At 38.9% G+C, this 13942-nt stretch overlaps 1 protein-coding gene across 2 annotated transcripts in view; it reads left to right on the top strand.

Annotated features, from left to right (window-relative positions):
- Positions 1-13942, top strand: part of LOC129181063 (transcription factor SOX-6-like) — a 126127-nt gene that overhangs the window by 77207 nt on the left and 34978 nt on the right. For both annotated transcript variants that reach the window (XM_054775722.1, XM_054775721.1), the window contains exons 7-8: positions 8077-8197; positions 9739-9818. In XM_054775722.1, the coding sequence (XP_054631697.1) occupies positions 8077-8197; positions 9739-9818 (201 nt within the window). The remainder of the gene's footprint in view (positions 1-8076; positions 8198-9738; positions 9819-13942) is intronic.

Below are 13942 nucleotides of genomic sequence, written 5' to 3'. Positions count from 1 at the left end.
AATTTAAAATATTAAGTTCATGCAATTATCGGCATTATGAAGTTAATATGAGTCATAATAATGATAATAGTTTTTAATGTAGCAGTTTAATTTAAATCAACGTGTTACAATTTTTATTTTGTAAGGATATTTTACCTACTTCTTGGAATGTTTTGATTTTTTTGTTTTTACTTCCTGTTTAAATATTTTACTGTTGTACGTTTCTTTGTTTTTATTTATTGGATTTTTTAGTTTTTACTGTGGTGATTTTAACTTTTTATTTACACTTACATTTACATTCCCTTATTTACTTATTATTTGTGGTTTTGCTAGTCTGTGCAGCACTTTGGAAGCAGTGTTTATAAAATGTGCTATATAAATAAAGTGGATTGGATTGGATTGGATATTTATTTTAATATGTATTTAATTCAAGAGGTAGTTTGGATTTTTTGACATGAAGTTGTATGACAACCCCATCAGCAGTGTAGTGCATCCATCGTGACTTACCCCACCACTCGGTCCCGTGAGTTGAGCTCTGGTCGGATTTCGGTGATGAGGAACGTAGTTCTGGTTAGTTGGTGGAGCCACTTAAGTAAGAGTTTGGCTTCTCAAAAATATATGCGTTCCAAAGTGTAATGCATCACAAAAATGCCTCACCGGACCTCACCATCGCTCTGCGTTACTTTCTTTCCCGTCATATCACTGCGCGCTGTTGCCTGTCCATTGTTGTGTATGTGTTCCACAGTTTCCATGCGCGGATGAAGATGCGAGAGTCTCATGTCGCAGCGGCCTTCATCCGCTGTGGAACACATTCGCAACAATGGACAGGCGATAGCGCGCGGTGACACGACAGAAGACAAAGTAACGCATAGTGATTGTGAGGTCTAATTATACCTCTAAGTGATGGTAATAGATACGCTGCCTTAGTTTTTACAGTGCAGTCAATGTTCCAAGTCAGTGTTCCCAATGTTTTTACAGTCGCGTAAAGACATTTGACATCAGACATTTCACCTGAAGCTAGGTACCCCCTCCACTCCTACTCCTTAAAGAACATAAATCTTTTTATCTTAATTAAGTTGAAATATTGAACGTTATTACTTGGTTAATTCATTTTATAAAAATTCCAGGTCAGAAATTTGTATTTTGCATTGTCACATGGTGACATTTTGAGAAAGTTTCACATGAGCATTGAACAGATAAGTAATCATCCTGCATATCTTTTATTACTTTTATTGCGGTATGATGTTGGCATGCTTCCGTTTGAATGGGTTGAATTTGAGCTTCACTTTTTTGTCTGCTCACGATGGCTATGGTTTAAGTCTGCATATTAATTTAATACCAAGGGGAAAGTTTAACAATCATGATAAAACAGTATCCGAAGTACAAAAATACATACTACCGACGATAACAATAAAGCCTCATTTTTAGAAGAATCCCCATTCAAAGTGACAGGTTTTTCTTTTTTATTCACGTAGCCCCTATGGCAATTGGTGTACCCCTGGCAGTATCCGTACCTCACATAGGGAACCGAGGTACTAATTAACATTTTATCCTTTTAAGTGTCATAAAAATGCTTCCTTTGTTAACTTTCTGTCTGTATTGGTTTGCGTGAAATTCATGTCATTTGGTTTGTGGAAAGTTTTGTTTGCAGAAATTTGAGTGGGTTTGTGAACTGTACAACCTCAGGAGTGTTTCCACTTACAACAGAACCTGAATAGACTATGACCCAAGGATGTTAAGTCAGGGATCAATAACTCTTTTTAACTCATCATGGACATCTTCTACTGTCAGAGTGCATGCGTGTGTGTGTGTGTGTGTGCGTGTGTGTGTGTGTGTGTGTGTGTGTGTGTGTGCGTGTGTTTGTGTGTGGTGCAGTTCAAAGTGAGCCGTGCTTCCTGTCATGTGGTTTTAAATGGTGTGGAGAGCCAGCGGGGGACGTCCAGGGGTTAAAGAAATGCTTCCGAAAGGTCCCCGTTCTTCTAGATATGATTACACACACACACACATGCACGCACACACACATGCGTACATACACAAGACAAGGCAACTCCTCACCAAGACAATAAGTCTGCTTATTGAAGAAGTTAATTAAGTTAATCAGTGAATAAAGTTTTAATTTTGGGTGACCTGTGAATTGCTTGGACACAGTGGCTCATTCCCCTTTTCTACAGCACATACTGCACACTCAAATATTTAAACACTTGTTTCTTCCAAAAACGCGCGACTCTAAATTGTCCATAGGTATGAATACTGTGAATGGTTGTTTGTCTGACTAGTCCAGGGCGTACCCCGCCTCTCACCCGAAGTTAGCTGGGATAGGCTCCAGCATACCCTTGCGAGGATAAGCGGCATAGAAGATGGATGGATGGACCTTTGTTTTTGCCCCCATCTTTCATGAGCTAAAATCAAAGATGTTTTTCTATTTACACAAAAGGAATGTCCACCAGAGCTGTTGCTCGTGAATTGAATGTTCACTTCTCTATCATAAGCCACCTCCAAAAGCGTTTCAATCGCTGACCGCATGTAACCACATGTCTGAGATCAGCCACCCAGGCAGTTGCTGAAAAAATCAATTAGCATAACCAATGAATTTCTGCAAAAACTATCAGAAACTGTCTCACGGAAGCTCATCCTCATCGGGGTCTCGACCTGACTGCAGTAGTAGCTGACTTGAGAGGGAAAATGACCACATTGCATGGTATCTGTCACTTTGGGGGGGTATTCAATACAGTAAAACTTCACATTTTGTAGTGGCCTTTTATTGTGGCCAGCCTAAGACACGCCTGCTCAATAACTTTGCTGTCTAATCAGCATCTTGGTGTGCCACACCTGTGAGGTGGATGCATTGTGTCGGCACAGGAAACATGCTCACTAACACAGATTTACATTAGCCAACAATCTTTGAGAGATTTTTTACATAAAGAGTTACATCTTTGAGTTCAGCTCATGAAAGATGGAGAAAAAACAAAAGTGTTGTGTTTATATTTTTATTGAGTGTATATACTGTATAGCCACGTCCTTGTAGGTCGAGCTGCTCAAGTGGCAACATACAGTACTTATGAGCAACAAAAGAATCTCCATTTTCATTAGTGTTGAACCACATAGATTTGCTTCTTTACAAAAGTATCGAGACACTCCTCTTAACAAGTAAATACATGCATCCAAGGTTTTTCTCGAGCCCTGGATCTTTATTCTTCATCTGAGCTAGACACTTTGGACAATTGTATGCTGCACTTTGTGGAAGGTCCTTTTTTGTTCCCCGTGCTCAAAGCAAGGTCCATAAAAGCCTGTTTGGACATCACAAATGGACAGAAATTGTCAATATCTTGTGCATACATAAATGTACATTTTGTATGTGCAAACAAAGGAAACATGCATGTTCACTGGATAGTTCCTGCATGCATATCTAACACTTACACAAACACACACACAAAGGTGGTGGACCCAATGTTAATGTTTTGGCATGTGTTGTTAGCATGTTTAGTTAGCGTGTGTTGCTAGTGTGTGTTGTTACTGTGTTGTTAACATGTTTTGTTAGCATGGTGTGTTTTTAGTGTTTATTGTTAGCATATTGCTTGTGTGTTTTGTTAACGTGTGTTGTTATTATGATTTCTTAGCATGTACGGTGATTGTGTGTTATTAGCACGTATTGTTAGCGTGCCCTGCTTACTGGCTGACAGGCGTGTGTCTTTGTTAAAGCAGCGCCAGTAATGGCTCTCACATGTGGCCCATTTCCTTCAGGCCCACAAAGGCACAGGCCCCAACCGCAACGCCCGGGCCTGAGCTAACGGGCTAATTAATGAGTGCAAAGCCACACTCCTCCTCCTCCAGCCTCTGTTCTTCATTTAGAACTCATCTGCTCTGCATGATGATCTGATCTGCTCTTTAGCTTCTTGTTTGCGTATATTTTTATAATAAACATTCTGTCATGAATTTTTGTTTTGTCTGTTGTGTGCACTGCAAACAATGACTGCTTCTGCTTTTTATTCTAGTGTACAATTAGTGCAGTCGTTAACAGGCAGCAATCCCTTCCTATTTGAATGATATGTTATTTGTGTTGTTATAGTAACAAACAAACATTATTTTGCTAAATGGAGGGCTGTTTGCAGTGACTCAATAAATAAAAAGACTAGTGGTTCCTCCTACGTGAGGAAATTGCTGAAAAAATATGATGCAATCTATTCCTCAGGCCAGATTGATTTTATTTATGAGGACATAACCCATGCAGCGTGCAACCATAGCGCACTCTCAGCATCACAGAGCAGCTAAAGCATGCGTCACAAAGTATTTAGCGCACAAACTGACTCAGAGTAACAAATTTTTCAATGTGGACATCTTTGTAGGGCTCTTCATTTGTAACATCTAATGTTAACAATGTAAAAGTCTGATGATATGAATGTAGTTTTATATTGCCGCCATTGCTACAAGATGCCTTCATTGCCCCTGCACACAAGAAGGTTATTTATTGTGGGTCAGCGCATGTACATGCTCCTTGTGCCTAGGTGTGTGTGTATGTGGGGTGGTGGGTAGTGTGTGTGTGTGTTGGTGGGGGGGGGGGGGGGGGGGGTCCTTGTGTTTTTTTAGGGGCTGAGCAGAACCGGGCCCCTACTGACCCCCCCTCAACCCACCATGATTGGTAAAAGGAGACCTTTGTGTGTTTGTGCTTCAGTCAGTTCGGCGTTCCCAGAGGAGCACAATGAATGGGAGCATTTTGCGCCCCCCACCCTTTTTTTCTTGGGTTTGCTTCTTCATCGCCACTTGGACACACTGGCTACATTTTCTTCTTTGCTCCTCTTTCTCATCACATTCTTCATTGTGTGTGTGTGCGTGTGTGTGTGTGTGTGTGTGTGTGTGTGTGTGTGAGAGAGAGAGAGAGAGACCTAAACTCTTGTCTTAAGACTCAAAGTTGCAACAAAAGACAACAGTCCAAATAGGATGTCCACACTGTCTTGGCTCACATGGTGCTGAAGTTCCAAGATAAATATCAGTTGACCCATTAAACACACACTTAGTTTACAGATACACGACACACGCACACTAGTGACATGCGGTCAGGGGAGAAAAATAATAAAACGAATAATAACATAAATTAAATATCAGTACTTGTCCAATGAAATGTATTATACTGTAAATGTATTTCTGTACAATTCCAATCATTTTTTAACATTTTCTTAAATAAAATTGCTGAATTTGCACATTTCCTGATCAAATAAAGGGCAGATGAGGCTGCGGCGGGTCTCTCCTCCTCTCTTTCAGTGCAATGAGCTGAGTGCACTGAGTTTAATGGTGATTTTTGTTTGTCGCCATGTTGCCAAAATAATGTTTGCAGAAACATTTATTCTGCATGACTTTTCTACAGCCTGTGTAATGTCTTTAATGTACACTAGGTCCCCAACTTATGAACACAATTGGTTCCAGACGACCGGTCTTATGTCGAATTGTTCTTAAGTAGGGGAAAAGGTAATATTACCAATGACATAGGTACTACATGTACGTGTATACATATACAGTATATGTGTATGTATGTAAATATGAGTTTGGATGCAGTAGTAATATTAAACGAGGATAATTAATGAAAAAAACAATAATAAAAATGATATAATAATACGTAATGATAAATGTTATTTACCTTTGAAGAGGAGTGGCCTAGCATACGTCGTTGTGGTGAGTTGGAGGAGTTATTGAAAAAAAGGACTAATCGTTGTCGTCGTTAGACTCTTCTAAAAGAGGTAGTGTTCTGTGGGTGGTGTAGAATTAAGCAGGCCTATTAACTCTTCATAAACTTTAACCACATGCTCTGTCAGGGTTGTACAATTTAGCTTATTTAGTATAACTCTTCCTCTATTGGTCCCATTAGCAGTGTCACAGTGCCCTCTACTGGTCAAGCATGTACAGTAGCAGTATAAATACTAATTTATACTGCTATACTATACTATACTAAGCGACTACAAGGCAAAATAAAATAAAATATAGACCAGTCGGCTTGTGTTCGTATCCGCGAATGTTCGCTAGTCGGGTGTTTGTAAGTTGGGGACCTAGTGTAATTGTGACATTGTTATTCTTACTAATTGGGCAATAAAATACAGACAAATTTCATACGCTTAGGTGCTGTCATACGTGAGTAGGAAGGTTCTGAGAAACAGAAACAGGCACACGCCATCCAAACCAGTTTATGAAGGATTGCTCACTCAGAGGATAAGCTCTGCAGTGCACTAAGTGGAGAGGAGAGACTCGCCGCAGCCTCAGCTCAAGTTTCTGCCCAGTATTTGATCAGAACATGTGCAAATTCAAAATGTTACAGTTTGTTTTCAATTGTTTATGTTCAATTTTGAAAACAGGGCAAATTTTTTCAAAATATTTACACAAATATCCAGACACCATACTCAATTTGCATAAAGCCTGGATTGGTTGCAAAATGACACACTTGAGTCAAAACATACACACTTTAGTCAACACATATACACATATTTTAATACACACATTCGTGATTCAAACGACCAGACAGTATTGCAGTCAGTTACACACTACTGTGAGCAATACACAACACATTTGTAAAAACCCCTATTTTAGGAAATGTGCATGTGCTAGTCTTTTTTTCATCAGACATTTTTATGCCAGGGATAATTTAGATGACAAAAGGATATTGACAAACCCACAACATTCTTCATGATTACTTTGATGTATACAGAGAAAGTACAGAAATGCTGTCACCTTACCAAGTACTGCACAATACTGATGCTGCAGACTTATAATATTTATTTCTTGCCATACTCAGTTACAGTAACATATCAATCAACAATGAAAATCAGAACTAAATAGTCGTTTTTCTTACTACTAAAGTGTAGACAAATAAACTCTGTAGGCCAATACTGTAAAAATGACTACATGAAGTACATACACTTTTACCTTTTATAGCACCTACCTGAGTGCTGTAGCAGGTGTGCTTCCATACCTGGCGGATGTGCTTGTCCAGTTAATTAATTCGTGTGGTCATTGGCAAGCTGGGGTATTGGAATTAGAAGGAAGTAATCTCACAATCCGTATCTGTGTGTAAAGTGTGATATCTTTGTGTAATGCATATAGAGTTTTGCAAATCACTGTGTTATGCAAAAAGTGTGAAGCTAGGTCTGTGCTTATTCTTGAGTGTAAAGGCCTTTTAACTGTGTACAAATATTCATTTTCGTGTGTAACCAACTTTCAAAAACTGTCCATTTATAACACATGTCCAAGTAGCGTAAGTTGAGATAAGATAAAATCAAAGTTTGAGGTGAGATACGATACAATGGCTAATGATAGATAAAAGAGCTGAGTTAAGGAGTGGAAAGGAGACATAAAATGAAAGGTGCTACAAAGTGACACACACACATGTAAGCAAAGACGGTGGTAATAGGTGTACCTTTCTTTGATTGGCTCGCCTCACTTGAGGGTCTGGGCGGCACATTGTCCGCCCCCCCAGACTCTTTTAAAGTGACATGAAAGGTGCATGTTAGCTTCTCTGTGACGCTTTAAGACATTCTTTCCTACATTTATAGTCTTGAAGACTTTATTTCCATTTCATCTTCTTTTTATGTCATTTATTCAACACCTTCTCACCAGCAGTCATGTTTCTGAACAGTATGTTTATTATTGATACAACTGTGTACAACCGCTACGTTGCTTAGTTATCCCTGTGCGTTTCATAGGAGCAGATCCTTCCACTCTTCTTGATGATGGTTGCGACAGTCGAATAGCTTAGACCAAGCATGCAGCCAATGTCCGTCTGCATTTCTCAACTTTCTGAACATTTTGCGGTGTATAATTTCACTTCGCTTTTCTTTGACGCACTGATGTCAGAGGAGTCTGCCTTCTGTATTCTTCCGCTGCTTCCGTGTAACTGAGTTTTTTTTTTCTTATTGTACAGTATTAATAATTTATGGAAGTAGCGTTGTAACCATGAAACGCCGTAAACACAAAACGTCATAACATGATGATTGCCTCTATTATTGTTGTAAAGGATTTCATTTTAACCTTTTTTAAACATCTTTAAATTCCTTTCTCTTGGATGTCATTTTAACATTTAATAAACATGTTCATGTTATACTTTTGTTTTTCTCTCAGGTCCAAGGTCACATGGCCCCCCTCATGATCCCCGTGTTTCCTCAAGACCAGAGATCTTTGGCGGCTGCCGCCGCCGCACAACAGGGTTTCCTCTTCCCACCGGGCATGTCCTACAAACCAGGTATGCGTACACATACGTACAACAATGCAGCACCTGATGAATGTTAAGGAAATAAATGTTTTCTGGACTAACAATTTCCGACAAAGACTTCATGACAGCTCTTATCAGCAGTACCTTACACACGCACACACACTGGGAAGTTGGTCCATGTTAATGAGGTGTGTCAGGTGAGGAATGTTCTGGAAATGAGCAGAGAGATTTACAAGCCGTGCTCGTTCTTGTCAGGAACAATACATTGGACATGGCCGGGCCTGGAATGTCTCTTTTTACAGCGTGCTGAAAGTTGCACAAAACATCTGCACCATGGAATTTGGCACCGTCTTACGCACACACACACATACGTCTCCTGGTACGCACTGGCTTAAGAAGTCACACAAATATGACTGAAACTATATGAAAAAACTAAACAAACATGAAATTAATACAGTGAACATAAAACCCAAAGTATACAAATGCACGCACACAAACACACAGTTACACGCACGTTTCCTGGTCCATACTGGCTTAAGAATTCACACATAAATATGATTTAGATTGACTGAAATAATGTGAAAAAACAACACAAACATTAAATTTATTAAATTAACACAAAAGTCTACCCACAATAAGATCAACAGGAAACGATTCACACATGAATATCTGGTTTGCACATACAGTACAGGCCAAAAGTGTGGGCACACAGCATTTTCTTTATTTTCGTGACTATTTACATTGTCGATTCTCAAAACTATGAATGAACACGTGGAATTCTGTACTTAACAAAAACGCGTGAAATAACTCTAAATAGGTCTTATATTTTAGATTTCTCAAAGTAGTCTCCCTTTGCTTTTTTGATAGCACTGCACCCTTGCTGTTCTCTCAATGAGCGTCATGAAATGGTTTTCACTTCACAGGTGTGCCTCGTCAGGGTTACTTAGTGGAATTTCTTGCCTTATTTATGGGGTTGGTACCATTAGTTGTGTTGTGTGTGTCCAAAATTTTGGCATGTGCTGTATACATCACTTAGATTGAAATTATGTGAAAGAAACAACACCATCATTAAATTAATGAAGTACACACACAATCAGATAGATAGGTATACACACACACACACACACACACACACACATACAGTAGCAGCAGCTGCTTCCCTGCTCTGTTGTGGTCCTCACACATTCCTTCCTCCCCTGCGTTCCTCCAGGTGCTGAGGTTAGAAAGATCCACACTTCCTCCTACATGAGCACACTTGTCCTCCAAGAGGGGCAGAAATCATTTTTTAAAAAGCAAGCGGGGGTTGGGGTGTGGGGTGGTTTTTAAAAGGCTATTATTAAGTGTAACAAAGACTCGGACATGGAAAGCCTTTTAGGTGCAAACAGCAGGAAGTAAACTTGTTCTCTGTTGATATGGACCCCTGTGACAAAGCTTCCATACGAACACATGGTGAATCCTCACTGGGCATGAATACAAACATGAGGGTGTTGTTTAAAACTGGTGGCTTGCTGCTTGTTGTCTACTAATGTTACACACTGTGCACTAATGCTGCACGCTGTGCTGCTCTCCAGGTGACAACTACCCCATGCAGTTCATTCCTTCAACAATGGCGGCTGCAGCAGCGTCTGGACTCAGTCCTCTTCAACTACAGGTGACACCCTAAAACATGGAAGTATTTGTGTAGCAGCGTGTGTGTGAACGTGTGTGAATGTAGCCCGGCTAACTTTAAAACAATATACATGTGCAGAATACATACCGTATATACAGGGTGTCCAAAAAGTCTGGACATACAGTATAACATACACACACTGTACCAAGAAGTTTAATTTAATTCATTAATTGGTAAATATTACATTTAAAATAAATATTTGTTTTAGCATGTTTAGTTATGTTGTATGATTTATTTACATTATATATAGCACAGTGGTACATCGGCTAATGTCCGCCTTGGTTAGCGCGTTTTTTTGGTTAACATTCAAAATTTTTGTTAAAATTTTGCCTTGACTAAACGTTGATATTTAATTTTTTGCAAATTGTGGTTGCAGCAGAATAATGTGTTTATTTTGTGTTATTTTGTTAATTGAGGGTTTTGTGGGTTTTTTCCCCAACAACACTAGGTAAAAGTGATGTTAAATGTCATTTGTAATTATTTTTGCATTATTTTCTGCATGTAAAACTATAATTATTGTCTATAAGATGTGTTTAACATTTTTGCGTGTCTGTAACGGATTAATTCAATTTTCTATGGTCCATTTTGGTTTGAGTCGGACCTTCTGGAACGGATTAATGACGTTAACCACTTCATAAGGTAGATAATTTCATGAAGTCCAATACTAGAGATGTATCCAAAAAAAGACAGCAACAGCACTTTAAAGCAGAGATTTGACTGAACAGGTTAAATTGTGTTTTTTTTTATGTTGAAATTAAGTTTCTGCCATTTTAAATCTATATTAAAAATAATACAGTATTAAAAGAAAACAGTCCTAATTTATTATATTATTATTATATTATATATTTTTTAAATAAAAGCTTTAAAAAATGGTGATGGTTCTTCTTGGTAGATGTAAAATAAAAGCTAGTTTTTAGAAGCCTTCACTCATCCACCATGAACTCACAGGCACATAACACAGACACTTATACATTCTTTACATTGATACATGTTTACTTATCTACTTAACATACTCGCTCTCACAAAGCCAACAAAAGCAGTATCTCTTTTGAATATACATCAGTGAGTGTTGAAGGTTCCAGAAGAGTTGCGCCAGCATCAGGTCCAAAAAGTTCAAGTCTGTGTTCTCATGTGAAAGCAGCAAGACAGGTCGTTGTTTAATCATCGTCAAGATGGCAGAATAAGCACTAAACTCCTACTTGTTACAACCTCGCTCCCAGTTCAAGTGGGCAAAAATAATAAGCCTGCCGTATTTTCATAAAATATAATGCTTTTATTGCTGGTATCTATGGCTGACTGAGTCGATAGAATCGCATTTCAGTGTATACCTGCTGCATGAAACTTTTAAACAAGAGACAGGTCAAGGCTAGCTGCCGTTTTCCCTGAGAAAACTCGAAATTAAGAACTGCTGTTCCTGTTATCATTTAATTCTTGAATTTAATCTTTTTATCACCGTATTTGATATGTCCTTCATGCGTTCCGTGTATGCTGTGAGGTGTTACTTTAGGTATTATTTAGGTAGTAAGTTCCAACTTACACTAAAATCTAACTTACTTGCCATCCTATCAGCGGAAATCATACATAGACCGAGGACCTCCTGTAATAACAAAAATACCAAACAAGTAGACGCAAGTTTTCCTACTACACGCATGACTAGAGGCACGCTTCCTGTCCTTCACCTAATGTGTGCCGTGTAGGAAATTGGTACGCCTCTACACCAAATTGAATATTCCGTATCAAAATATCCAATTACGAATACATGTAACATTACATGCATTTAGGGGTTGCCACAGCCTTTTCTTATTTGGGCTTAGGACCGGCACTGGACCAACGGCTGGATGTAACCAGAGACAGGTCAAGACTAGTTGCTGAGGAAACTCGAAATTAAAAACTGCTGGGCCTATCATCACTAGCCATGACAACATGTCCGCATTGTGGTGACTTTTACAGCAAAACTTATTCATAAACCACAGTCTCTATGTTTGGTGTAGCCAAATGACAAAAAATTGTTTTATTATCACGCCTTTTTGGTAAGTATCGTCATGCATCGTCACTGTAACATGTAAGTCTGCTACAGCTCACACTCTGTAGACAAGAGGCCGACAACCTTGGAATATATACTGTATGTTTAATGTTGATGATTAAGGTTAGGGCAATGGTTAGGGTTAGGGTTCGAAGAAGTCATTTGGTTGAATGGAGCCTTGCATGTGTTTTATGGTGTTTGTGTGTTTTTGGTATGAATAATTTCTGTGTTCTGAGCAAATGTGCGTTTTCCCCTGTTGGCCCCCATACTTTGAGGATCACCAAAACCACAAGAACCGAAGCAGATGTAATTCAGACACATTAAAATGTTACTGACCACACGTTAAAAACAGCAGAAAGCTATGTTATACATTTGACCAGTAACAGTTATTAGCATGTGGGATTCTCTTTCCCCGCTGACATAGCTAATAAAGCTGAAATTTCCACAGTTGCCCCTTAGTGTTTTGGAGGCACACCGCGTTTCTCCAACAATGGAAATGGAGCTGGGACTTCACAAGGAGGTGTGAAAATGGGAGAGATTGAACTATTTCATGAATCCGACTGTTTTTGTGCTTGTAAAGGTAGTCACTAATAGAAACAAAGACTCTTAAAAGACAAATTAACAGTAGTGTGACATAGACGGCAGTCATGTGCTGTTATGATTAAATTAGCAGCAAAAATAATTTTTTGAAAAGCAAATCAGACAAGCTTTCCTTTTGGGTTGCAAACCTTTCCTCCAAATGAAGAAATACGATGGAACCTTAGTTCCTTAATTCATTCCAAAAGGTCTGACTCGAACCGAAACGCTAATTGAATAAATTTTTCCCATAAGAAATAGTATAAATCCAATAAATCCATTCCAGAAAGTCAAAAATGTTAAAGGGATAGTTCGGATTTTTTTACATGAAGTTGTATGACATCCCCATTAGAAGTGTAATACATCAAGGGTGACTTACCCCCCAGTTGGCGAAGGTATTGTTTATTGTTTAGCGTATATTGTTTTGAGAAGCCAAACTCTTTACTTAAGTAACCCCAATAACTAACCGGAACTACGTTTGTCATCACCGAAATCCGACCAGAACTGGGCTCACGGGACGAAGTTGAGGGTAAGTCATTGTTAATGTACTACACTGCTGATGGGGATGTCATACAACTTCGTGTTAAAAAACCTGAACTATATCTTTAACACAAAACACATATTTATAGCTGTACAATTATGGTTTTACATGCAAATAAATGATGAATCAAAGGGATAAATAAACATATTTAAATTCAACTTTTACCTTCATTGAAGAAGTGTTACCAAAGACATCACACAGACACCACCTTCCTGTTTTGCCATGAGTTATTTCTTGAATTCAATAGTGTTTCTCACCTCAATAACCCAAAATGCAGCCACAGAACATTTCAAGTGCCAGCAGTTTGATAAAGAAGGTGAATTGAATTAATTTGAATTAAAGAAATAACTCATGACAACAGGAAAATGGTGTCCGTGTTGTGTCTTGCTGCCATATCGTGTCTTTGGGAACACACACATGTTCATTTATCCCTTTCATTCATCATTTATATGCATTTTGAATTGTTTTATAAAATGTTTGAGAGCCAACCGCTGATCACATTAAAAACAGGCTACGTAGATGACTTCCGGCTCCGGCTGCCATGTTGTTAGAAGCTTAGGACGTTTTGTAATAAAAATACATTAAAAAGTTAGTTGAAATCACGCAGTGTATTAATAACGCGACAAGACACGTCCTGTATTGTACACTAAATGTATGCGAACTGGGGAAAAATATTGGCCTAAATTTTTTACATTAACTGAAAAACACACTAACTGGGGCGGGCGCTAACCGAGGTTCCACTCTAAAACAATTTACACGGCTATCCCCCATGGCACCCAGCGAGAAAAAACATTTTTTTGTGCGTGCGCCAGCGAGCCGCCTCTAACACGCGAGCGCTCGTTATCAGCCGCCCATCAGCCGCGTCAGACAAAAGCTGTTGTGATGAATCACAGCAGGAATTCCGCCCCAAAAGCACAACACCTGGCCCAGGCAATTCATCACACACTTTACTACCGCTTGACACCT

This window comes from Dunckerocampus dactyliophorus, chromosome 5 (genome assembly GCF_027744805.1).
Source record: "Dunckerocampus dactyliophorus isolate RoL2022-P2 chromosome 5, RoL_Ddac_1.1, whole genome shotgun sequence".
NCBI lineage: Eukaryota > Metazoa > Chordata > Actinopteri > Syngnathiformes > Syngnathidae > Dunckerocampus > Dunckerocampus dactyliophorus.
This window is presented reverse-complemented; position numbering and strand designations above follow the sequence as displayed.